Source organism: Chionomys nivalis, chromosome 19 (assembly GCF_950005125.1).
Source record: "Chionomys nivalis chromosome 19, mChiNiv1.1, whole genome shotgun sequence".
NCBI classification, from domain to species: Eukaryota; Metazoa; Chordata; class Mammalia; order Rodentia; family Cricetidae; genus Chionomys; species Chionomys nivalis.
The window spans coordinates 40537285-40563256 of NC_080104.1; the positions used below are offsets into that span (position 1 = coordinate 40537285).

Consider the following 25972-nt stretch of genomic DNA (forward strand, 5'->3'; position numbering starts at 1 on the left):
CATGCTGACAAAAAAGAAAAAGAAAAAAGAAACGATAAATTCCACTTACACTTAGAGCTATTATCTTGAGAGAAACAAGCAGAGCAGGAGGTCTGTCGTGAGCCTTCAGTTACTCCTATAAAAGAAAAACTACACTTACATTACATTGTTGATGCCGCATTTGGTGAAGTACATCTGTAATCCCCAGGTGCTGAGACAGGAGGATTGTGGGCTCAAAGTCAGCCTGCATAGTGAGATCCTATTGCAAAATAAAACCAACCCAGACCATTGTTGCTAACATCAGAATGGTCCCAGGTTTCTTTGAGACCCAACAAGAACAAGAAACAGTCTCTTGATAAAGACTGTTGTATGCTAGTAAAGGTTGGACGTGTGTCTTCTCCCTGTCTCTCTCTCTAGTACTGGAGATTGAACCAAATCTCATGTGCCTCCTGTTTGCTAGCAAGTACTTGAGATACTGTCTTAGTTAGGGTTCCTGCTACTGCCATGAAACGCCACGACCAAAGACTTGGGAGGAAAACGTTCATTTGGCTTCCACATCACCACCCATCATCAGAGGAAGCCAGAACAGGAACATAAGCAGTGCGGGAGCTGGGAGGCAGGAGCTAATGCAAAGGCCAAAGAGGAGTGCTGCTTATTGGTTTGCTTAACCTGCTTTCTTAAAGAACCCAAAACTACCAGCCCAGCGATGGCGCCACTTACAATGGGCTGGGCCCTCCTCACCCAATCACTAATTAAGAAAATGCTCTTCTGGCTTGCCTATTTACAGAGGTATTTTCTCAACTAGGGTGTCCCTCTCATGGATGACTCTAGCTTGTGTCAAGTTGGCATAAACCCAGCCAGTCCAGACACCATGCTACTGAATGCTTTTGGAAGAGTTGCTACGTTGAAGAAATTCTACAAAAAGAACAGAGGGAAGGGAAGAAAAAAATACCAAAGAATTTTTTTTTAAAAAAAACCTCATTGCCTCTCAAAGAGTTAAAGGAAGACAAACACAGAGAAAAATAACCAAATAAAGGAAATGAGCCAGGAACTAATTATTAAATTAACAAAAGAAAACAGAAAATAGTGTAAAATAACTACAGCAGCCTCCATGCCTTCGTGAATAACACAGACAGAAAACATCAACGAAAGGTTGTCTCATGCTATATTGGAAGGGCGTGTGGTAAAAGCACAGCTAATTGACCCAACACTAAGAATTCCTGCCACGTCACTTTTAAAATAGTCAACGCAAGATGAGAATGTGCAAACAATATAAGCAGATCATTCAGTGAAAAGAAAGACATGCGGGTCTTTAAAATATAAAAGAAGCTCAACTTCCTTCAAAGTTTAAAAAAAGAATTAAAGGAAAACTACCATGAGATGTTACCTTCCACCTAATCAATCAGACAGGTAAACACTAAAGTCTGATAACGCAGCACGTTGAGGAGGAATATGGGCGAACACGCACACATGTCTGTGTCTGTGGAGTATAAATTGGTGTGGCACTTTGGTAAAAAATCTATTAAAAAAAATTCAGATTTTTCTTTCCAAGTCTCGTTGCCCCAGCGTTCGAGGAGTTCTGCTAGCAGGCAGCCTTGTCAACCCTTTCACGTTTGCCTCAGCCACAGAGCGCAGCCTCACTCAAGGGCAAGCGTTGCTGGAGCAGCCCACAGCCTGGGATTGACAGGAAGGGATTCCACCCAACGCTTGAAGACCAATGAGTCATTTAAACTGTGCAGCTTCCCCGCGGGGTTAGCTTAGGTCCACGGGTGCAGCAAGGGTCAGTCAACTTCTCCTTCCACATAGTTTCTCTTCCTTCTGCTATCTTCCATAGCAGCTGGATTCCAGGGCACTTTTAAAAACACATCCTGAACCCTGTCAGTCCCCCCCCAAAATCTGCTTCCCAGAGAAACCAGTGTGTGTACATTTTGACTTCACAATCACACTTTCGGGAGTTTATTCCGTTGACTCAGACAGAGGTAAAGTGAAGTATAACATTCTCACCGTTATTTACTGAAGATTATTTGTAAAAGCAAAAATTGGTAACAACTTTAGTATCTGACTACACAAATCAGGTGACTAATTAAATAAAAGTAGGGGGCATAGGCAGGCAGATCTCTGAGTTCGAGGTCAGCCTGGTCTACAGAGTGAGTTCCAGGACAATCAGGGCTACACAGAGAAACCCTGTCTCAAGAAACAAACAAATAAACCAAAAAGAAGCAGAAGGAGGAGGAGGACGAGGACGAAGTTTGTTAGCGACATGAAGGTCTTCAAATTGTGCATGTGCCTGCATTTTTAATTTTTTATTTTCATTATTTGTCTTACTTTGCTCTCTATTGCTGTGATAAAACATGGTAACCACAGGCAATTTGGGAGGAAGCGCTTTATTTAGCTTACATGTCCCCTCCCCAATCAGCGTTCATCATGAGCGGAAGACAAGACAAGGAACCTCCAAAGGTGCTCAGATGTTTCTCCTGGCTGTCTACTGGTGGGCATACACCTTGCCCTTAGAAGTTGCTAGAAAATAACCTTTCTTAAGTAAGAAAATTTAAATGATTTAGGAAAAAAGCCAAGTACAGGGAGCATCTGAATATCCTTCACTCAAATTTATCAATTTTGAGTATTTCGATGTATAGGTTGTATCACTTTCTGTCTAGTTTATTTCTTCTAACCCTTTTGAGACCGGGTCACGTCCATTATGCTCTTGACATCCCTGCATTCCATGTTAAATTACTATGACAAAGATTCCTTTACATAACCACGCAATTATCAAACGTAGGATCTACGTTTATCTAAATGACGGGCCCATATTCCAATTGCTTCAATTGTTCCAATAAACCTTTTAGTAGACTTTCCTTTTTGGCACAAGTTTCAGTTTAGAACCATATACTACCTCCTGTGGTCAAGTCTCCTTAGTACTGTTGATTATGTAAAACTAGGTACTTCTGCCATGTTGTATTGCCTTTCACAAAACACTCTAGCTTCTTATAGACTTTTTGCCTCTCCCCTTCTAGTAGCCAGTGAGGATGTTTGCTCAATCTTTACTATTACAATTGAAAATGGCCGTCCGCCCCCCCACCATCTGCCCCTTTGGATTTATCGGAGGGAATTGTACCTTAAGGGAGCAGCTGTTCTCTTTCATCTGTTTGTGTATCTCTGCCTTTCATTACTAAAGACTCATGGGCTCTTGTTTTAGTCCATGGGTTATAGCCAATTGTTCTTATTTTCTTTTATAAATTTATTTATTATGTATACAGTGTTCCTCCTGCATTTACATCTAAGCCAGAAGAGGACACCAGACCTCATTACAGATGGCTGTGAGTCATCATGTGGTTGCTGGGAATTGAACTCAGGACCTCTGGAAGAACAGCCAGTGTTCTTAACCTCTGAGCCATCTCTCCAGCCCCCCAATTGTTTTTTTTAATACCCCAATTATCCCACAGTGGGCCCTTTCTAAACCCTTCATGCACCTTTTTATTTCCTGGGCACAATCTTACTTTCCAGCCCAAGATGTTTTCCAGGTCATCTTGTACCTTTCCTTCTCCTTTTGTCCTGAGTTCAGTCCTTTCTCCATGAAGTGTTGTTTCTTCATTGTGGACAAATGTATTTAGATATTAAAATAGGAGAAGCAATTTTTTAAATTTTGAAGTTATCTTCAACTACAAAATGAAGAGGAATGTATTTAAAATTTTATGTGTATTTAATTTAGCTGGTCTTCCTTGCTTCCTTTGTGATAAAAAGGAAGGAAAATTTAAGGTTTTTAAATTTTTTTATTTATTTGAACACATAATTATCAGGAAAGAACACATACACTACAATAGCAACTAGGAACCTGGATTGCTAGATGATATTGGAATATAAGAGGTCCTCAACCAAGAAAGAAAAAGAAACACTGGTGGTGGTGGTCCACACCTTTAATCTCAGCACTCGGGAGGGAGAGGTAGGCCTGGACTACAAGAGCTAGTTCCAGGACAAGCTCCAAAGCTATAGAGAACCCCTGTCTCAAAAAAAACAAAACCAAAAAACCCAAACAAAGAAAGAGCTCAGAAAGAATTTGTGGGGTGGGTGTGGCTCACTGTTAGAATCGAGGATGTCGGGTACTTCCTAGAATGCACAAGGTTGGATGTTCAATCCCCAGTGCTACAAAATAGAAAGGTAAGCTTTGGAAGTCTGCATTAATTTTAAAATAATTTATAAAACCCTGCAGATAAAGATGATGAGAGATGGGGCATCTCTTTCAAATTCATTTGAGAGAAACTGAAGGAAAGGTCTGTGAAATAGGACTATATTCTTTCAGAGGCCTGCTACAGGGGACATTGCACTTTTCACAGTGGTGCGAAAAGCTGAGCCTGCTGTGGTAACACCTGGGATTGTTACTTTTATGTGTGTGATAAAAATAGATGACTAGGAAATGCTTGAAAGTATGTCAATTTATATGTTAGCCAAATGAAATAAAATAGTCTCTCTCTTGATAATATAGAACTTTCAACATAATGTACTTTTGATATACTGAAGGCAAAAATAGAGATAGCTAAAATAGAGATGTTTTATGCTATGGTATGGAAGAAAAAACCAAATCCATTTCTTTTCCCATACAACATTTCAATGGAAATCATGTGGGACTTCAAAAATTCACATTTCTGAGCAGCATTCTATTCCAATGAATATATCGTATGATATGAGAGTCTGTATTAACCTGAGCCAGGCATAGTGAATGCATGCCTATAATCCCTGCACTTTGGAGGCTGAGGCCGCCAAAGGAGGTTTACTCATGGGCACCCTGGCCCATATGGAAAGAAATTGTCTCAAAAAAACTAAAACAAAAATCTCCACAGATGAGTGTGAGGCATTTGATAATCAAATAGCTTGGGAACTGAACTGCTGGCTTGGCGCGGAGCGGGGCAGGGAGGACGACCCACAGATGGGGGACAGACCTACGTGGGTGGACGTCATTTCTTCTAACATCTGCTTACGTATTATTATGCATGTGAGTGCGTATGCTTCGGTGTGCAAGCGGGCGGAGGTTAGAGAACGGCTTGCTTTGCATGTAGCTGAGGATAACCTTAAGTTCCAGATCCTTCTCTCCACCCCCCAGGGCTACAGTCCCATACACCGTGCCCAGCTTAATCACGGCCTTTCTTGATCTTGATGGATTTCTGTTTGGTTTAGTTTTTGAGACAGGGTCTTACACAGCCCAGACTGGCTTCAAACTCACTATGTAACTACGTATGACTTTGAACTCTGAACCTACTGCCTCTATCTCTCAGACACTGAAATCACAGTCGTATCACATCTGGCTGAAAATTTTAAGTCAACACTTATATACTGATGTTTTCTCTTTCCCTTGTTCAGATAAATAATTTAGCCACAACTAAACTAAACTCCCATGAGCCTCCAAAGTGTTCTAGGGCAATTTGGGATGCAACTTGAAATTTAAAATTATCAGAGTTAACAGACAGGCTTCTCAAGGGCAATGTATACTAAACTCTTATTAATATATAAGAAAGACTTTTACTTCTCTCCCTCCCTCTTTCCATTCAGTTCTTCATAGTGTATGTATGTATGCATGTATACATGTATGTATGTATGTATTGCCACAGCATAAACCTGAAGGTCAGGGGGCATCAGTTAGTTCTCTCCTTTCACGCAATGTGTACTGGAAAGTATCCGGAAGGCGTGAAAGTGGAGAATTGGAGGTGGATAGGATTAAGATACATTGGATACATGTATGAAATTGTCAAAGAATAAATAAAAGATGTTAAAAACAAAACAAAACAGTGTGAGCCTCATGGCTGGTGGGAAGAATCTCATTATCACTTTCTCACTTACCAGAGAGCGGAGTTTAAATAGAAAGAGGCGCAGAAGAGGTGCATTTTGAAAGCAGAGAAACAAAATCAGCAAAGGAGTGCTTGAGAGATTCGGCCAACCCGACAGCGTTCCCGCCTAAACAGCAAGAGGGCGAGGCCGATCTGTGGGCGGGGCCGGAGGACAGGGAGGGCGGAGTTTTGAGTCGGGACGGGACCCGAGGTGTGGGCGTGTCCTAGGGAAGGGTGGGGTTACTTCCCCGCCTCTCCCCATTTTTCCCCTTGGTTTCCTCCGGGTTGCGTTTCGCCGAGATCCCGACAGGCCCAGCGGCTAAGGGAGTCACGTGAGAGTGGGCGGTGGACGCGCAGCGGGGCTGGCGGCTGCTGCGTCTCTATGGTCGTCAGAGGTGGGCGGCTTTCCCAGAGTGGCTGCTAAAGCTGGAGCTCGGACGGGTGAGTGTGAGGACTCTGCTCGCGGCGCGGAGACAGCCGTTTAGGGGACGAGAAGCGGGTAAGTTTTTAGGGACGAGCCTTTGGTCTGGCTCTGAGACCCGGCCACTTTTCAGGTCCGCCGGGACAGCTGTCATGATGATGCTGTCGGTGATAGGCTGCGGGGACTGCTAGGTCCTCCGCTCCCTTCACCCCAACCCTTATTCCTGTCCGGGGAAAACTTGTGGTGCCCGATTTCCAACCTCAGAGTGCATCCTCTCCACCCGCGGCCGGGACACAGAGGGAGTTCTGACTGATTCTCCTGGAATTCGTGGATGTGGTCGGAAGTGGATGCAGGAGTTTACGGCTGCGATAGAAAGATAGATTCATTTATCGTGGGCTAGAAAAAAAAGGGGGGGGGGGAATCATTGGCTCCTTAGAGGAGCAAAACTGAAGACTACTTGGACTGTTCTCTTTTTATCCTCACTGGCGACTTTACGTTTCTTTCTCATTCTCCCTCTTTCTTCGTCTGTGCCCGGTCCCATTCGAGGTTACCTCGATGTTTCGAGAACAAGCGAGGTATTATTGGTTTACGTGAATGTTGGAAGAAGAGTTTATGACTGACTGTGTTTTATAATAAGTTGTCACTTTTATAAATCCTAGGGTTTTACCTTTTTGTTTTCTTTCTTTCTTCTTTCTTTTTTTACTGGCCCTTTCAAGTACTTGAAGTAAGTGCAAATGTTTCTACATGTAAATAGAGTAAACATTTCATAAAACTAAAAATAAATCGTTTTCTTCCCACGATGCTTCGAAAAGACCCCCCCCCCCGTTTGTTTTTAAATAGAAATTTCGATTCCACTTTTGGGATGACTTCTTTGATTGGCCTCTGTTTATGTTAAAACAGCCAGTAGGGTCAGATGTGGAGGTGACTTAAACAGCATTAGAAAGGAGTTTGTGCATGAGTTCAGAGTTGACAGCTGTTGGGAAATTTAGACTTCAACGATTGTCACCATCTTGAGACAAAAAAAAAAAAAATAGTTGGCCAGCCCAGTGTGACCATCCTGATTGTTTTCTGGTGTAGACAACGGGATTCTTGGGTTGATGATTTGCTTATCCTAAAGAGTTTAGAATGCCACTTATCCAGGGAAGGTGTTCAGGCCTCCAGCTACTTTGGTCTGATTTACTTTGTTTTTGTTCTGTTTTCTGACACAGGTTTGATGTTTTTGTTTGTTGGTTGGTTTTTGTTTTGTTGGTTTTTTTGCCTGTCAGTATGGCCTCAAAGTCTGCATCCTTCTGCCTCAGCCTATTGAATGGTGGGTGGGATTACAGGCGTGCCCCACCTTGCAGGCCCTAATAGGTTCAGTCCCCAATGCACATAAATCTCTTGATTAGCTGTTTCACTTATAGACATCACCCTGGCTACCTACATGCCAAGAAAGTGTCATCAACACCTAAGTATCCTTAGAGAGGGTCATAAAATTCCAAATAATATTAGCATAAAGTGAAGATTTGGGAATATGGCACGTGCCTGGAGAGAGTGATAGAAATTAATAAAGGGCAATAAAAGCAAGAGAATTCCTGCTTTTGTTGTTGTTTTCCTATCGTCTCATGGAGTAGTTACAATATTCAGTAAACTACTGAATTTGTTGAGACAGTGTTTTTGCTGTGTTGTTCAAGCTGGCCTTGAACTCGTGGGCACAAACTATCCTGTCTTGGCCTCCTTAACAGTTGAAACATCAGGCATACACTACTGTATTCAGCCTTGCTCATTGCCCTTTATAGGTTTTTATACTCGCAAAAAGTCACCCCAAGACTTGCTTTCTTAAACTTAATAATGTATAATTTCTCCCATAATTGAATATCACATGAAATAATTATAACCTGTATTTAACTGAATTTAACTTCTGACCTTTTATCATTTATTAGACTGAAGTAACTCATGTAACCCCACTCTCCATCCCCACAGTTGCCCTAATACTTAGTGACAATCTTCTGCCTCATCCTCCTGAGTACTGGGATTACAGGCATGTGCCGTTGGCTGGCCAATAAAGCCTTTTTCCAAATGTAATTTTTTTTCCCTTTGAAACTTTGAAGTTAGGTTTAGTCCTTGAACAGTTTTTACAATGTTGAAAATACATGTGAACTTATTATCCATTTCCCCTCAAAGAGTTATCTAGTATTCCTCCTTTTATATAAAACTCCCTTTTTAGAGGTTTATGGCAGCATGTCTCCTAACTCAGAATAAAAAGTTTCTTTTAGTATCAAAAGACAAACGGTTCTTTTCAGATAGATTCTCTGTCTACTTTAATAAATCATGAGGGGGAAAAAAAGCTAATGCTTCAAAAACATGAAATGTTTCTATCTGGGCATGTTTGAGAAGCTGGAACATTATCTTTAAATGTTTCTGTTTCTTACTATAAAAACAACATGTTCTATTAAATAATGGAAACATTACAAAAAATATAGCACTGGGCTGAGTGTGGTGTTGCATGCCTTTAATCTGAGCACTGCAGAGGCAGACAGATCTCTTTTGAGCTTGACACCAGGCCAACCTGGGCTACATAATAACACTGTGTCTCAAGAAGAAAAGAAAAAATTTCACACACAAAGTCATAGTTATAATTGACCCGTTCCTCTGCCAGTAGGGACTCATTTTCTGCTGGGGGATGTAATTGGGAATACTAATAGAAAAATAATTGAAACCTGGCCTCATACTCATAAAAACTTAGCAATAGGTTCACACCCTGCACGCTCCTGTAGAAACCCCAGAAGAGATCCTCTTGTCCTCTGCACAGTCTAGCACGTGTCTGTGTCAGCATCTCATTGGCCAGCAAAGCCAGCTTGTCCCAGAGGCTCTCCCTGCAGCCAGAGCAATTGAATGCTTTTGTGGCCAGGCTGTGTTTCTTTCTTACCATGGAATAGGGCAACAGAAAACATATTCTCAAACAACACAAACTAATGGTGGGGAATATTTAGTTTCTAAAGGAAAAGGGATTGAGGGACTATGTTCTTCTGAAGGAAGGATGGTTGTAGGAAGGTGAGAAGCCATAGATATTTTATTTTAAGAGGCCTTGTTTTCCTTTGCCATATAAATTACTTGGGTTTGTAGTTTTGCATTGATTTTTGATTTTAAAAATATTAACTTTCAAAATTTGAAATTTGAGCCCCTCTTTTGCATATATGTGTTTTGTTGTTACTCCTATGGTTTCTTTGTTCTGGAGTATTTGTTTGTTTGTTTGGGTTTTTTATTTATTTTTATTTTAGGTGTATGGGTATTTTGCCTACATGTATATCTGTGCACCATGTATGTGCTTGGTGTCTACAGAGTCCAGAAGAGGGCATCAGATCCCCTGGAACTGGAGTTACAAGTAGTTGTGAGCCACCATGTGGTGCTGAGTACTGAACCCAGGTCCTTTACAAAAGCAACAAGTGCCTTAACTAATGAGTCATATTTTTAGCCCCCAAGTATTTAGGTATACCCTATAATATATTGTAAAACTTGCCAATTTGTCAACATCTCTTTTTTTAAAAAAGTATTTATTTATTTATTATGTATACAATATTCTGTCTGTGTGTATGACTGCAGGCCAGAAGAGGGCACCAGACCCCATTACAGATGGTTGTGAACCACCATGTGGTTGCTGGGAATTGAACTCAGGACCTTTGGAAGAGCAGGCAATGCTCTTAACCTCTGAGCCATCTCTCCAGCCCTCAACATCTCTTTTATCTAGGCATATACTCTATTGCTGAGCTACAATTTATATATCAAACTCAATAATTATTGGTCCTTTTTGTATTGTAGGTTAACTTGACTGAGTAACTGCAGCTTATAAATAGGCAATCAAAAGATTTTAACTGCTTGAAAATCGGTGATCAATAAGATTAAATTCTAGGTTCTCTTCATTATTCTTCAAAGTCTCTTGGTGTAGAGACTACATTGTGTTGAGCATTGCATGAAAAATAAACACTATAATTCACTATTTGCTGTCAACTGGATATTAACTTTAAAACTAGTTAACATTAATGTCTTGTTTTTTATCTTTTTATGCTTTGTCATAATGATCCATTATATCTTCAGAGTGGCTATAATTAAAACAATTTGCTGTTTGCTGTCTTGTTTTCAATGGAAAGAGATGCCAGCAGCTCAGTTCACTGGACGCTGGCTGCTGAACTAGCTGCTGACACTGGTGGCAGAGGTTCGGATGAGGTCTGTTCTAATGCCCAACCCCATCACTCCTTAATGGTGAACTGGATAATCCCTCTGAACCTGAGTTTGTCCTATTGCATGTGGCAGTGCTCATGCCTTTCTCTTGTATGGACAAGGTTAATTAGTACACAGCACGTGCCTGGGATGTATAACATTCTAATCACATGTAACTGTTAATAATAGCAGAAATAATGTCTAAGTGATTTTATTTTTTTTAATTTTACAATTTTTGCCTCAAGGAGAGTGTGTGTATGTGATATATATTTATATATGTATATATAAATATATATATATGTATATATAAATGTATATATATGCATGCCTAAGCAGTGGGTTAGATTGCCCTTCAGATTGTCTTGATTTTAAAGTGCTTGGATTTCATGTTACATACATGTCAGTAAACTGGAAGGCTTGGAGCTATGATTTGATGAGATAGCTCACTAGGTACAGGTGCTTCCTATGCAAGACATGATGATGGCCTGAGTTCATCCCATGCTGGAGGAAGATAACCAAATCCTGAAAGTGCGCACGCGTGTGCAGGCACACACCACACACACACACACACACACACAGTTCTCTCTCTCTCTCTCTCTCTCTCTCTCTCTCTCTCTCTCACACACACACACACACACACACACACTTTCTCTCCCCCCCCCCACATACATACACACACACATACTCTCATACACACACACACAGAAACAAAACCTTTGGTCTACAGAGCTAGTTCCAGGACAGGCTCCAAAGCCACAGAGAAACCCTGTCTCGAAAAAACCAAAAAAAAAAAAGTGCAGCAACTTCTGGATGCAGGAAACCCACTGTTGCTCGTTACTTAAGTTTGCACTCTGATGCCTTCAGTAACGTTGGAGAACCAACCCTGTTAGCTACTGAGGGAGAAGTAAGAGAAGAGATGCCAGGCGCTTAGTGCCCAGTCCCCTGGCAGTCGTGCTCACTAAATGCTGGCATCAAGCTCTTGGAGCTGCCAGTTGTCCTGGTAGGGAAAAGCACTGTAGAAAGTGGGACATTTGCAGTCTTAACCGAGAACCAGGTTGTGCTGACTAAAGTGCTTTGGCCTCCCTGTCTTGGAGTCTGGGGGCATCTGCTGGAAACAGGACTTCTGAAAGGTGACTGGGTCTGGATGGCTGTGGGGAAAGGCTCTTTTTGTTAACTAGACACAGTGTCTCTGGAGCCAAAATAAGCACACAGATGTTCTAAAAACTGGAGATATTCGTGCCCAGGATGGAACAGAATTCTGCTTGGGCAAGAAGTATACTCATGTGCATAAAGTAGGAAAGTACATAGCGACTCCTGGTGGAAAGGGATCAAAACCAGAGTGATCTGGAGAGAGGTAACGGGGCCCATGGAAGCAGTGGCACGGTTCACATATTAGAATATTAAGAAAGTTTTACTAGTTAGCATTTGTGATAATTGTCTTATAAATATAAAGGACAATATTGTAAAGATATTTGGGGTGACATGTTGATTATACCTTCCTTTGAAAAGTTTAGAATAAAATAACAACTGGACAAGTAATTCCAGCAATGAAAGTGGAGGCAGGAAGCTCAGAAGTTAATCTTATCCACAGTAAATATGAGGCAAGGGCTAGCATGTCTCAAAAACAAAACAACAAAAGCGTTGTTGATAGAGAATTAGACGAGGCGAATATGCAGACATGCCAGTCTAGGTGACGTGTAGACGGTGTTCAGGTGTTCACACCGGCACCCCTTAACCTTCTGCCTGGCCGCCTCGTCAACATTGCTTGTTGCTGTACAGTTCATCTTACCCGCTCTACAGAGCGTGCAGTCTTCATGTGTCCCCAGCACTTGAAGCTTTCAGACAGCAGTGCTTTGCGTGGCTCCTCTCACTCTTTTAGCCTAGAGCTTTCATTTCTTGCTCGATAGTCGCACTCTTACCTTGATAATTTCTTTCTTGGCTCCGTGTTTTCTTTACGCTCAGATTAAAGTTTGGTGGAAAACTCAGGGCTGTGTATTCTCTATTAAGATGAAGTGTTGTTTGCTTATTGGTTATAAAAATGAATCATAGCATCTTGAATGTTATTGTGGCAAATCTCAGATTCTGCTGTAAGGAATTAGCTAACTATTCTGACCTTATGGATCTAGATTTCAGTTTATTCGGTTAAGTCTGTATTAGTTTCTTTTCCATATATATGGATGTGCATATAGTATGTGTATATTACCCTGCTTTTTATTTGCTCTCGAGGCTAGGTCTCACTGTATACCCGTAGCAGTATGCACCTCTGCTCCTGGTCCTCTGCCTGGGACTACAGATGTGCACCTACACACCTACTTGCTCAATGGTAAGCATGTTCACATTTATTTCTGTAGCATAGGGTAGGAAGACAGTCAGGCAAGGAGCTACCAGATCTGGCTTTGTTTCCCATGTGGCTGCTTGCTAGCTTCTGTTCTTGAAGTTGGTAAGGTCTCCTCTGGCTTATTGCCTTTCACACTGAAATCTTGAAAATTTTTGCGATCACTTGCATCTCAAGTATATCTCCCCTATGTTAATCAATTTTGAGAGTATTTGGGCCCGCTGTTCTAAATCATCTTGTCAAATTGTTTGGGTTTCTTTTTTTTAAGATTTATTTATTTTTATTTTATGTATGTGAGTGTTTGTCTACATGTATGTCTGTCCAGCATGTGCACATAGTGCCCACAGGGACCAGAAGAGGGTACTGGACTTTGGAAACTGGAGTTACAGATGGTTGTCAGCTGCTATGTTGGTGCTGATAACCAAACCTGTCCTCTGCAAGTGCAGTACCTGCTCTTAACCACTGAGCCATGTCTTCATCCTCCTATTTTATTTTTTTAATTTTAACTGAAAATATATTTACTATAAACAATTCTTGGGTAAAATTCTCTCTAGTTGTTTTTTTCTTCTTTAGTTACAATAAATATAAATGGTATAAAATTTACACATTGATTCCACCCTGCTCCCACCCCTTTGCATAGTCACCATTTTGTATTAACCACTGCCCCATCCTTTTTCATCATCCAAACGCAAACTCTGAACCATGAAATGATAACTTCCTGTTTCCTTTCTTCTAATCCTTGACAACAGCTGTTGTACCTACTGACTCATGAACCTGGTTAATTTTAGGCGCCTCATGTCAGCAACGTCACGTAGTTTCATCCTTTTGTATCCTGCCATTTTACTTGGTATAATCTGCCAAGGCTCATCCCTGTGGCGGCCTAGTCCACAACTGTCTTCCCTTTGACAGTGGAACAGTATTCCATTGCAGGTACAGCTCCCATTCTGTTCACACATCTTCCATCCAGAGATACTTGGTTTGTTTAAACTTTGGTTATTGCATAAGTATTTATTTGAATCCTTCCTTTTAGTTCTTTTATGTGTGTACCTAGGAGTGGAATTGGAGATTAGAAGGTAATGCAAGGGGCTGGAGAGATGGTTTAGTGGTTAAGAGTACCAGTGCTCTTCCAAAGAACCCTGGTTCAATTCCCAGCACCCACACGGTAGTTAACAACTGCATGTGTCTCCAGTTCCAGGGGATCAGGACTCTGTAGGCACTGCATGTTCATGCTGCACAGACATGCATGCAGGCAAAACACCCAATCCACATAAAATAAAATAAATAAATAAGCAAAAGTTTAAAGGAGCTGTAGATATAGTGTACTGTTCACTTGCAGTTTCTTAGAGATGGAAGTGATTCCACGGGTTTAAAGTGGAATTTACATCAGAAGAAAATCAACAACAAAAATGTGATTTCCTGGATTCAGCTGGATAAAGGAAAAATAAAGCTACAGCAAGAACTGTTACCCTCTTGTGTGTCTCACAGGACTCAGCTCACATCAGATACGCAGTGTGGGCTTCCTCCCCACACTGACCAGCTCCAGCACCAGCTCGGTGTCTCATGATCTAGTTCAAGTCTGACACTAGCTGGAGTAGTTCAGACAGCCCCAAAGGTTACGGCTTTATTTATCCCACTAGACTGGTCCTGCCCTTCACTCCCATCACAAGCAGGAAGCTCCCATGTTCTCTTCTCTACAACTTTTGTGTGATGTGACTGTCCCATACCTCTTCCTTGGATTTGGTCATTTGCTGTAGGAACTGCCAGAGTTCTGGAGAAAGTTCTCCTTACTATTTTATTTTACTCTGTGTGTGTGTGTGTGTGTGTGTGTGTGTGTGTGTTCACACACATTGTGGAGATAAGAAGACAACTTGCAAATGTTGGTTCTCTCCTTCCACTATGTGGGTGCCAGGGATTGAACTCAGGTCCTTAGGCTTGGTGGCAAAGTACCTCTACACCCACTGAGCCATCTCACTGGCCCTTACTCTTTTATGTAAAGGCTACGACTTGGGAACAGGCAAGGTGGAGAAGCTGCTTGAGGTGCCGTGCGCCCATGCTGTCTCACTGTTTGTCGTCCTCTGAGGACCTCTCGGGTGTTCAGCAGCCCAATGCTCTTCAGTCTGGCTTTGGGGGTTTCTTAGAGGCTTGGCTGATGAAATAACTGGCAGTGATCCTCAGTGCATTTCCCCTCCCTGGGGATAGGAAATAGGGCTGAAAGTGCCAACCTTCTGGCATCCAGCTCCCATCCTGAAGCTGTGCAGGAGCATCCCTGTTCCCATACCAGTCGTCTTCTGTGTTTATATATTTGTCATAGAAAGAAACACTCTGAGGACCCAATGGCTTTAGGGAACCATGAGCCAGGAGTCCAAAAGGAGACCAAATAATCATTGTTCGTAGCAAAGATAGATAATAGATGTTTTTTAAAAATCCAGTCTTACTTTGAATTCTAGTTAAATTATTTGCATTAAAAGATAATATTTATTTATGTTTATATATTTATGTAATATTTCATTGAAAATTACTTTGTATAAAATGCAGACCTTTAATTATCACCATCAGCAGGCTTTTCCTCTTTTTATTTTGTTTGTTTGCTTCCATGCTTGAGACAGAACCTTGATATGTAACCCAGATTGGGGCCGGAATTCCCTATGCAGCTGAGGCTAATCTCATACTCTCCACCCTCTTGCCCTAGCCTTCTGAGCCCTGGATTGCAGGTGTGTATACCATGCCTGGCTAGCAGCACTGTCTTAAGCTGCTTTCCAAACAAACATTTATTTATAATTTGCTTCATGTTACACATTGTGCTCAGGGGTGTGTGTGTGTGTGTGTGCGTGTGTGTGCATATGTGTGCATGTGTGTATGTACCTATGGGTAGTGTGTGTGCAATTGTAGAGACCAGAGGATGGTATCAGTATCCCGCTGGATCACTCTTTACGTTTTTCCCTTGAGAGAGGGCCTACCAATGAACCTGGAGCTAGGCTGGCAGTCAGCAAGCCTTTGCTCTCCTCCTGTCTTTGTTTCTACTCTGCATCTTTGTGTTTGCAGGGAGGTGGTATAGACATACACATTAGTATTTCCCAGCTTAGTATGTGAGTCATGAGGATTTGAACTCCAGTCTTCATGCTTGTTTAGGAAGCACTCTTACCGCTGCACCATCTCCGTAGCTCTCAGCCTGGACATTTGTGGTAATTTATTATCCATATTTTCCTTTGTAAGCACATAATTGCCATCAGTAATGAAACATAGTTCTGACTTACTGAAAAATTTGTTGTCCATTAAGAGGTCAAGATGGTTAAGTCTTTTATCTAGAACTAATTAATTATGTAGAGTAAGATATTTATGGGCCTCTGCTTATCAAAGCAAAATAGGATGAAACAAAGCCCACAGCAGCAGCTCATACTTTTCTGTGTGTTCAGTTTTTCATTGTCTTATTTGAGTTTAATTAAGTCCCAAAGTTTAGAGCATCACTTTAAAAAGTGCCTGGTCAAGAGTGTAGTGTGGCCGGGAGTGCGGCGTGGCTGGAGCTGTGGGCCAGGGTCATAGGAGGCAGAAGTGGTACGTCTGAGCACAAGATTTTAAGACCAGCTTTGGTAACACAGCAAGACCCACCCCACTTCCCAGCCCCCGCCCTGGGGAAACTAGAGGTTGGAGTTAAAGGATAGTGGGGGAGGGGAAGGAATCTTATCAGGTGAAATCCCAAGATTATTTGTCAACCTGGCAGGCTTGGGTTTAGAAAGAGACCATAAATATAGGCAAGCTGTTGTAAGGGAGTATGTTTAACAATGTTTACTTCTGAGAATACTCAGGAAGGCCACTGAAATGGTTCTTTCTACAGGAAAGGACTTCATTTGGCAGACATATGTGCCTGACATGCATGGCTGTCTATAAACACATTACTCTTACAGATTGGCCTGCACTACAAATAAGTCTTTGCTGCTGAATGTGACCATGAGCGACACGCCATTGACTCACATTTATTCTGACACTGAATTGTTACTGTATTCCCTGCATGGGTACCCCTCTTGTGTCGTTTCTCTCCCAGAGACAGAGCCTGAGCCTTTAATCTCGGGGGAAGCTCACACGGTGCTCTGACTGTGTGCAGTGGGGCGTGCGGGGCATCATCACTGATCAGCGTTCTGTATGTTCCCTTTAACATTTTCTCTTGTAGTTACCCACCTAGTGCTGTTGACATATTAAAGCTTTATTCTCAAAACGCATTGTATCCTACAATGAACGCATTTGCTGATAAATCACGAATGAAGATATGTGATTTATGTGAACCATTTAATTGTCTTATCATGATCATCTCTACCTAATAATTTTTCTGAGATTAAATGTCATTAAAGTGCATACGAGTATATGTGTGTGTTTTGAAACTGTTATTTTGTAACCCTCAAACTCAACAACTCCACCTGCCTCTGCCTCTCTAATGCTGGAATTAAAGGCATGCGTCACCATGCCTGGCTAAAGCATTTTTGTCTTGTTTGTATCAAGTGCAGTCATTTGTATACATGACTGTCTACCTTCCATCAGACTTAAGAAGAAACAGACAGGCGTATCTCTGTCTTCAAGCTTTCACTGCCTTTCAGTGGCTCCTGTGCACATGAAGTTGTGTATGTCTCAAGCTGGCTCAATGGATAAAAGCACTTGCCAGCCAAGCCCAATGTCCTCAGTTCAATCCTTGGGAGCCATGTAAAGGTGGAAGGAGAGACCCAAGTACACAAAGCTGTCCTCTGACTCACACACGCACACCCACATACACATCATACACATAATTAACAGTTATAATTTTTTTCAAATTTAATACATTCATGTGCTATTTGTTGTGGAGGCATTAACCATGAACTTAGGATGAAAGAGAGGTAGTTTGCTTCACATACACACACATACACAGACATCATACAGCAATCCTTTAGCCAGGCCTGGTGGGTTTTGCCTGTAGCCCAGCTACTTGGGAGACAGGAACAGAAAGTTATTTTGGGTTCAGAGGATCAAGGGTAGGCGGGGTAAAACTTTCTAATTGTTCTCTTTTAGGAAAAGGATCTCATCCTGTAGTCTGGGCTTTCCTCAGACCCATCTTCTGCCTCTCCATAAATGCTTTCATTGTAAAAAAATATACCTCGTGTGCAACCGTCATCCAGGTTTGAACTCGAAACACCCATATCCCTTTGAGGCCAGAAAGAGGGCTAAGAACACTTGCTGCTCTTCCAGAGTACTTGGGTTGGGTTCCCAATACCTACATGTTGGCTCACAACTGCCTGTAACTCAGTTCCAGGGGACCCAGAACTCTCTTCTGGCCTCCAGGGGCATCAGACACACAACATGGTGCACACATGTGCATGCAGACAAACATACATACGTACATATAAATTTTTAAAAAAACCTTTAAAAGAAGTATAATTCCTTGTTGAGGTATTGACAATGGCAGCCAGGTGATCACTGCAATAATCAAGAACAGAACAGCTCCCATACCTCCTGCGAGTCCCTTGTGACACTTTGAGGTCATCTTGTTCCCTCGCCCTCTGACCCTTGACACTCATTGATCTGTTTGTTTTTACCTTTTCTAGAATGTAATATCAGTGAGATCATACAGTATACAGTGTGGCTTTTAAAAGCCTTCAAAGTTATTATACAGCAAAATGGACTTCTTTCTCTTGTACAATTCTACGAAATTTGATACATGATTTTTAATAGTACAGATTCATTTTACCACTGCCACAGAGCAGAAAAGACTTCGCAAGTGGCTCTCTCCTGTGGTCTTTGTCTAGTCAGGGCTTGTCATCCCTGGCATCCGGTGGTGTGCTCTCTGTCTCCCTAGTTCCCTTTGTGTCCACATGGCTGTTCAGCACGCACTGTTTGAGGCTGGCTGCTTTCATTCAGTGTAATACTTCTGAAATTTACCTCAGTTGTTGCATGTGTCAAATCTATTCCTTTTTGCAAGTTTTTAAATTGTTGTCAATTTCTATGTATGGGTGTTTTTACCTGCATGCACATAAACACATTCACATACAGAAGAGCATCCCACATCATATGTCTGGGCACTAAATGCTTGCCCAGTGCCCATGGAGTCTGGAAGAAGACATTGGATGCCCTGGAACTGGAGCTGCAGATGGTTGTGAGCTGTCAAGTGGGTGCTGGAAATGGAACTCAGGGCCTCCGGAAGAGCAATACGAGCACTTAACTAGAGCCATCTCTCCAGCCCTGACGAGTCTGTTCTCAATTGTAGTTGTGCTCGATTCTGTAGCTGTACCACAGTTTATCCATGAAGCTGTCAAAAGACATTTGAAGTTTCAGTTTGGGGCAACTTACAAAGAGAGCTTCTGTAGACATTCATGCATGGCTGCTGCTTCTTAACGTAAGGTTTTATTTCTCAAGGGTAGATGTCTTCATCTGGATTGCTGGATCTCATGGGAAGAGCCCATTTAACTTGAGAAAACATCACATGTCTTCCAGAGTGGCCGTATCATTTGGCATCCCAGCAGGAATGAGTGTACAAGAGCTGTCTTGGCTTTGCATCCTCTCTGTATTCTTAGTTGCTTTCTTCTCTTAGGTATTTAAATCGGTGTACTAAGGTGTCTCGTTGTGTTTTTAACATTTCACTAGTGACCAATGCGTCTGAACACTTTGTTATGTGTATGTATGAATGGAGCTGCTGTCAACGTCCCTTTCTAAGCTTTCCTGCGAACATATTTTGCTAGGATAAGTAACCTAAAATTTAGGTTAAACTTTCATAAATGGGGAAGATCAATTTAGGTAGCACTAGAGCACAGAACCTTTAGGAACCGTAAATACCAGGAGAGTTTGCACCTATGGGCTCTTCTCAGTGACCTCAGCCCAGGTCCTCACCAGCAAGATTGGGGTATCACTGCACACTGCGTAAGCATGCAGAACATCATGTTGTACGCCATAATGGAAAATGACTGAAGGAAAAGCTGGAGACCAAGAAACGCTGTTCCTGTTGAAAGCTGAGGCTGTACCAGGTTAACAGCTCAGCCCCACCCTCCCAGCACTAGACTAGTGCACACGAGACCACAAGCACTCTATGTGGAAAAGGATGGGGTTCAGCACATAGCTCTTCAAAATAGGACTGTAGGGGCCAGGATATGTCATGTCCAGTGTGCCCTTTGGGCTCAAGGACTATTTCAAGCTGATTATTTTGAGAAACTACAGGTACAAAAGAAGGTCTGAAATGGAATTTTGTAAGACATTTATATTTTCAAAGGAACTCCATTTAGTAGGTGTGTCCCTTGAAGGGAGGCCTGAGTAAATCACTAGAGATTTACCAGAGGAGAAAGCACCCACTTAAATCTACATTCATGTTACTCTCAACACTTTGTCTGGTAGTGGGGTTTGAACTCAAACTATTGTAGATTTTTATACAAGTATATATTGTATGTTTAGCATATTCCCCTGCATTGTTCTGTCTTTCCCCCTCCCTCCCTCTCCCTGTTGTCTCCCGTATCCTACCAGGCATGCTCAGCCTATGTGCTTTGTACACCTCAGGGTAACTGTGAATGCAGGCTAACACAAAACCATAAACTTTAAAACATGATAGGATTTTTTTTTTGTGTGACTTGCTTTTGTAATTTTCACTGGTTTTGAGCATAAACTTTTTGTGGATGTCATTTTGCAATATCAAAGGGGTCTGTTGGAGCCAGTTATAATAGCACATGCCTTCAATACCAGGACAAGCACTCTTGAGACTGACAGGCAGATCTCTGTGGGTTTGAGGTCATAGTGAGTTACAGGCCAGGCAGAGCTATATAATCAGGCCCTGTCTCAAAAGGGGCTTTTGCTTTTATACCATACGTACATATATAATTTTTGCATCTGTGTAAGATGTAAGACTTAGAAATTACAAAAAACATGTGATATTTGTCTTTCTGAGACTGGCCTAATTCACTTAATATAGTCACCTCCAGTTGTATCCATTGTCCTGCAAATAACTTATCTTTGTTCTCCTTTATGGCTGAGTAAATGCCATTGTATTTGTCAACCACCTTTCCTTCATCCGTTCTTCTACAGCTGGGCACCTAGGTTCCAAGCATAGGGTCTGTTTACGCTGCACGTGTCTTGACTGCTAGGCCGTACCCTTAGCTCTGGTCCTCTCCCTAAAGGGCAGCTTGGTTCCAGAGATGAATGGGATTTTTGTCTGCAATCTGAAACAAACGTTTGAGATCTGTGATGGGAACCTGCTCGTCCCTGAATTATCTCCTGTGTGTACAGGGTATATGTACTTTTATGCTTTTCTCTGTCCCAGCCAATAACTCATGAAGGGTGGAGGTGATAAAGATAAGTATTACAACAATCCGGACATGTTACTAGAGTTCCCAGCCATAGGGCCTGGCTTTGATCTACACACTTACCCACATTAAAAGAAAACAACATAGCATGTACATGCATGGAAACGTGAATTTACTTACAGTTCTGATCAAAACTAGAGAGAAATTCTCAATCTGTCTTCTTGCCCACAGCAGAATTACAGCTTATAGAAAAGATAAAGCAAAAGCCAGGATATAGACATGGGCAGATTTAACTGTGTGCCCCAGTTTCCAGAACTGGGTAGTCCTTCTCCTGGGAGATGAGCCAGGGCTCTTGGGATGGGCCAGTTTCTTTCTCGGCATGATATTTCCTGCAAGTATCATACCTGGGGCCCTTGATGCAGTCAGACATGATGAAAATCTGTTTCTGATGTTCTTTTATTCCCAAATTTCCCAGTTTTCCTCTTCCATGATTCTTCCATCTGAAGAACTTTTAGTAGTTTGTATGTTTTGTTTTGCTTTTAAAGCATGTCCATGATCAGATGATTCTAAAATACCATGCTTTGACATTATAGGTATTACAGTTGTCAGTTGAATAATAGCAAAAATGTTCATTTTATTTGTGTGTGTGTGTGTGTGTGTGTGTGTGCACCTTAGCAAGCAGCTGACCTAATTAGGATCAGGCTGCAAATTTTGCTTTACCTTTTAAGACATGTCGATCTAATATTTGATATGGGGATACATTTTATGAATTACATGTTTTTTAGAAAGAGGGTCCAAAGCATTTCCTGATGGAGTCTCCATGATAATTTAAGAAGAAAGAAACTAAAGATAGCTCACTCTTGCTCTGGGCTTGAATGACCAGATATTTGATTTTTAGAGATGAATAAATTAAGTTGATAAAATCAGGATTTCTGTTTTAGACTAAATTGGAGATGCCTGTCGAGTAGGAACTTAAATCTAGCTGTGTTCTTATGGAAAGCGTAGGCTAGACATGACCTTTTGAGAAGAATTTACATGTAAATGCCATTTAAAGCTGTGGGATTTGAGGAGGGTAGATGATAGATTTGTCTAGGATGAGAGGGTGGAAAAGGAGAGTTTTAATAAGGAGGTGTCTTAGTTAGCATCTCTATTGCTGCGATGAAATGCCATGACCAAAAAGCAAGTTGGGGAGGAAAGGGCTTATTTGGCTCACACGTCCATGTCACTGTTCATCGTGGAAGGCAGTCAGGACAAGAACTCATACGGAGCAGGAACCTGGAGGCAGGAGCTGAATCAGAGGCCATGGAGGGGTGCTTGGCTTTACTGGCCTGCTCCTCATGGCTTGCTCAGTCTGCTTTCTTATAGAACCCAGGACCACCAGCCCAGGAGTGACACCATCCACAATGGGGTGGACCCACCCATCAGTCACTAATGAAGAAAATGCCTTACAGCTGGATTTTTTTTTTTGGTTTGTTTGGTTTTTGTTTTTGTTTGTTTGTTTGTTTTTCGAGACAAGGTTACCCTGTGGAGTTTTGGAGCCTGTCTTGGAACTAACTCTTGTAGACCAGGATGGCTTTGAACTCACAGGGATTCGCCTGCCTCTGCCTCCCGGGTGCTAAGATTAAAGACACGCACCACCACCTCCCGGCTATAGCTGGATCTTAATAGAGGCATTTTCTCAGTTGAGGCTTCCCTCCTTTCTGATAACTCAAGCTTGTGTTGGGTTAATATAAAACTAGTCAGCACAGTGGGTATTAACTGTACTGGGAAAGAAAACCTGATATAGTGCAGTGAAATTCGGTAGAAAGGCCAATTGTTAGCTTTACTTAAAGCGCTGCTTCTACTAGCTATTGCCAAGCAGGACTTCACTTGCTCCCTGGAAAGATAACCTGGAGAAACAGCCCTTAACAACCTTAACAATGCCCTTAGCCTGACCACAGAAGCTTACACTTGTCGACTATAACGTGCCTTTAAAAAACAGAGCTGACTGCCGTGTAGGCTTCTGTGAGCTGTTGCTTGCCTTCTCGCCCCACTGTGGATGAATGCAACTGGACCTGAGCTAAGTCTTTCAGGAGCTGGCCTGGCTTTGGTCCACTGGTGACATCTCTCTCACTCACATCGCTGTCTACCGTGACAGCTCTTCTCTTCCACTCTCACTGGTGTCCGAGAACTATTCTAGAAAGATTCCTAACAACATTTCAAGTAAAATTAAGAGAGTCTGATGTCGTAGCAAGTACAGTCATTCATCGCTTATCTGTGAGGATACATTTTGAAAAATGGGTCATTAGAAGACTGCTGATGCGTGAATGCTATAGAATTTTATTTCTGTAGCCGGGCACTGGTGGCGCACGCCTTTAATCCCAGCACTCGGGAGGCAGAGGCAGGCGGATCTCTGTGAGTTCGAGGCCAGCCTGGTCTACAAGAGCTAGTTCCAGGACAGGAACCAAAAAGCTGCGGAGAAACCCTGTCTCGGAAAAAAAAAAAAAAGAATTTTATTTCTGTAATCTAAGGCATTGTTAGGATACACACACACACACACACACACACACACACACGGAGGGAGCAAGGGAGAGACTTACTAAGTATCCCTGACTGGTCGGGAACTCACTCTGTAGACCAAGATGACCTTGAACTCAGAGATCTGCTTGCCTCTGTCTCCCAGGTGCTGGGATTAAAAGTGTTTGCCACCATGCTCAGTTTTAGGTGATGTGATCTATGGAACCATTCATACATGTAGCCAGACCGTGACCCGGAGTGGTGCGTGACTGTATTTGGAGGGCGACCAGTCTTTAAAACCTTTGTTTTGGTGATGACTTTGGTGCCGTCTTGGTGAAGTTGCAGGTGCTCCTGATATAAAACAAAGTATTGCAGCAAGTGTTTCTCAACCTGTGGATCGCAATCCCCTTGAAGGTCAAATGGTCATTTCATAGGGTTCATTTCACAGGTTTACATTACAGTTCATAACAGCAGCAAAATTACAGTTATGGAGTAGCAATGACAATAATTTTATGGTTGGGGGTCACCACAGCATGAGGGACTGTATTAAAGGGCTGCAGCGGTAGGAACGTTGGGAACCACTGCATTCAATGATTGCTTTTCCTATAGAGATACTTTATATATGGGATGAGAAGAATCTGGCAGGGAGGAAACTTTCTGACGACTGGGAATGGGAAAAAGTCAGTTCAAACTTCAGTTACTTTAGTGGCAGCACCTCTCAGCGTCAGCGCAGGAAACAGCCGCGTCTTCCAGCTGAAACTTGGTGCCATCTAGCTTTAAGCTCTGCTTTCTGGAGTGGATTTGCTGGCGAGTCTCACACCTGGGAGATGAGCGATTCACTTGCCTGTCGCTTTTCAGCTCCAGATCTGTTTGCATCGTCTGTCTGTGCTCCTGGAGCTTTGTCCCTTCACAGTCACTGTTCCTTGTCGGGAGAGAGGCGCTGCAGGAGGAAGGGCTGGCTGCCTCTTCTCATCCTCCATGCCCTTCGCCTGCTGCTTCTGTGGCACGGACACCTTAGTAGTACATTCAGTAACTCCGCCTGATCCGTGAAGGGCACCTTACCAACAGATTCTGCTGCCCTGAGCTATTCTCTCCACAGCTCTCTCTGGCAGCTGTATACTTAATAAAGAAATAAATCTTTAAAAGAAATTTTTTTAAAAAAGTAGTAGTTCTGTTTTCGTAAGTTCTTCTGAGGTTAATACATGCAAAACACTTGGAACTGTGTCCGACAGAGCAAGTATTTCACCAGTGTTTGCTGATGTGCTGTTGTCATCATCATCATCATCACTGCCACCAACAGCACCTAAAAGTGACATTTCTATCCTTTGTCCACAGGATGTTTCGTCTTAACGCCCTGTCTGCATTGGCAAAACTAGCTGTGGGCTCTCGATGGTACCATGGAGCATCTCAGCCCACACAGACCAAGCGAAGACTGATGATGGTGGCCTTCCTGGGAGCATCCGCAGTGACTGCCAGTTCTGGTCTCTTATGGAAGAAGTGAGTGTTGTTTCCGGCTTGATCATTCGGTGTTGATGATGTTGACCTATGAAATGGGGTTTTTCAGAGAGTTGTGCTATCCTGCCAGAGCAGCAGGCAGAAAACTGCTTCAAGCTTGCCTGTCCCCCTGCTGAATATGTGTATCGTGATGTAGGAATGTCTTTAGAAAATGGATGTTTCCTGAAACTTCACAATTTGATGGCCACATGCAACTAATAATCCTTGGTACTCGTATGTCACCTCATCATTTTCTTATGAGTTGCTGAACCTTCCCTGGAGGGAAAAGAAAATGTAGTGATCCTCGGGCCTCTCGTTTCTGACTCTGCCATACTTTGTGTTTATTTCTTCTTCGTTCACCTTGTCTTCAAGTTGCTATCGTTATGCATGACTTTCAAAAACAGTACATTTTAAAATTAATTCTATTAAATAAATATGTAACAAAGTCTACCCATTTTAAACATATAGTTCCATGATTATTAACAAATGTGTACCACTGTGTGGCCACCCCCAAATCAAGAAATAGAGCATTTCTACCAACCCATAATGTCCTCCCAGGCTTCTTCCACGCAGTCTCACATTACCCACAATTTCAAGCAACTCCTGAGTTGAGTTCTAGCACTGCCGCTTTGTATTTCTGAAATTTAACCTGAGGGGGAACCATAAAGAGTGTATTTCTTGGAGGCTCTGTGGTGGCAGAGTCTCGAGGCACAGCCCTGGGGATACAGAGACCGGAGCACAGAAGGTTTGAGAGCAGCCTGTCTTTAAAGCGAAGAGAGGCAGAGTGACCCCAGTGCCCATCTGGATGTCTTCTCTCACAGCACAGCTTCTGAAGTGCGTCCTTGTGCATCAGGGGTTGGAGTCCTGAGCAGTCCAGTGGTGCTCTTTCACATGGCTGCGTATGAAGCGTGTTTCCACTTCTCGGGCGCTTCTTTCTAATTGTCTGCTCTCACTGATAAAACCGCCTTGTTTGTTTCCTTTGGCTGTAAACACC

At 42.4% G+C, this 25972-nt stretch overlaps 1 protein-coding gene across 2 annotated transcripts in view; it reads left to right on the top strand.

Annotated features, from left to right (window-relative positions):
- The first annotated feature begins 6117 nt into the window (after positions 1 to 6117).
- Positions 6118 to 25972, top strand: part of Micu1 (mitochondrial calcium uptake 1) — a 136109-nt gene continuing 116254 nt past the window's right edge. The window contains exons 1-2 of one of the 2 annotated variants that reach the window (XM_057751102.1): positions 6118 to 6294; positions 24820 to 24981. In XM_057751102.1, the coding sequence (XP_057607085.1) occupies positions 24821 to 24981 (161 nt within the window). In that variant the 5' untranslated portion in view covers positions 6118 to 6294; position 24820. The remainder of the gene's footprint in view (positions 6295 to 24819; positions 24982 to 25972) is intronic. The other variant, XM_057751104.1, reaches the window with a different exon arrangement.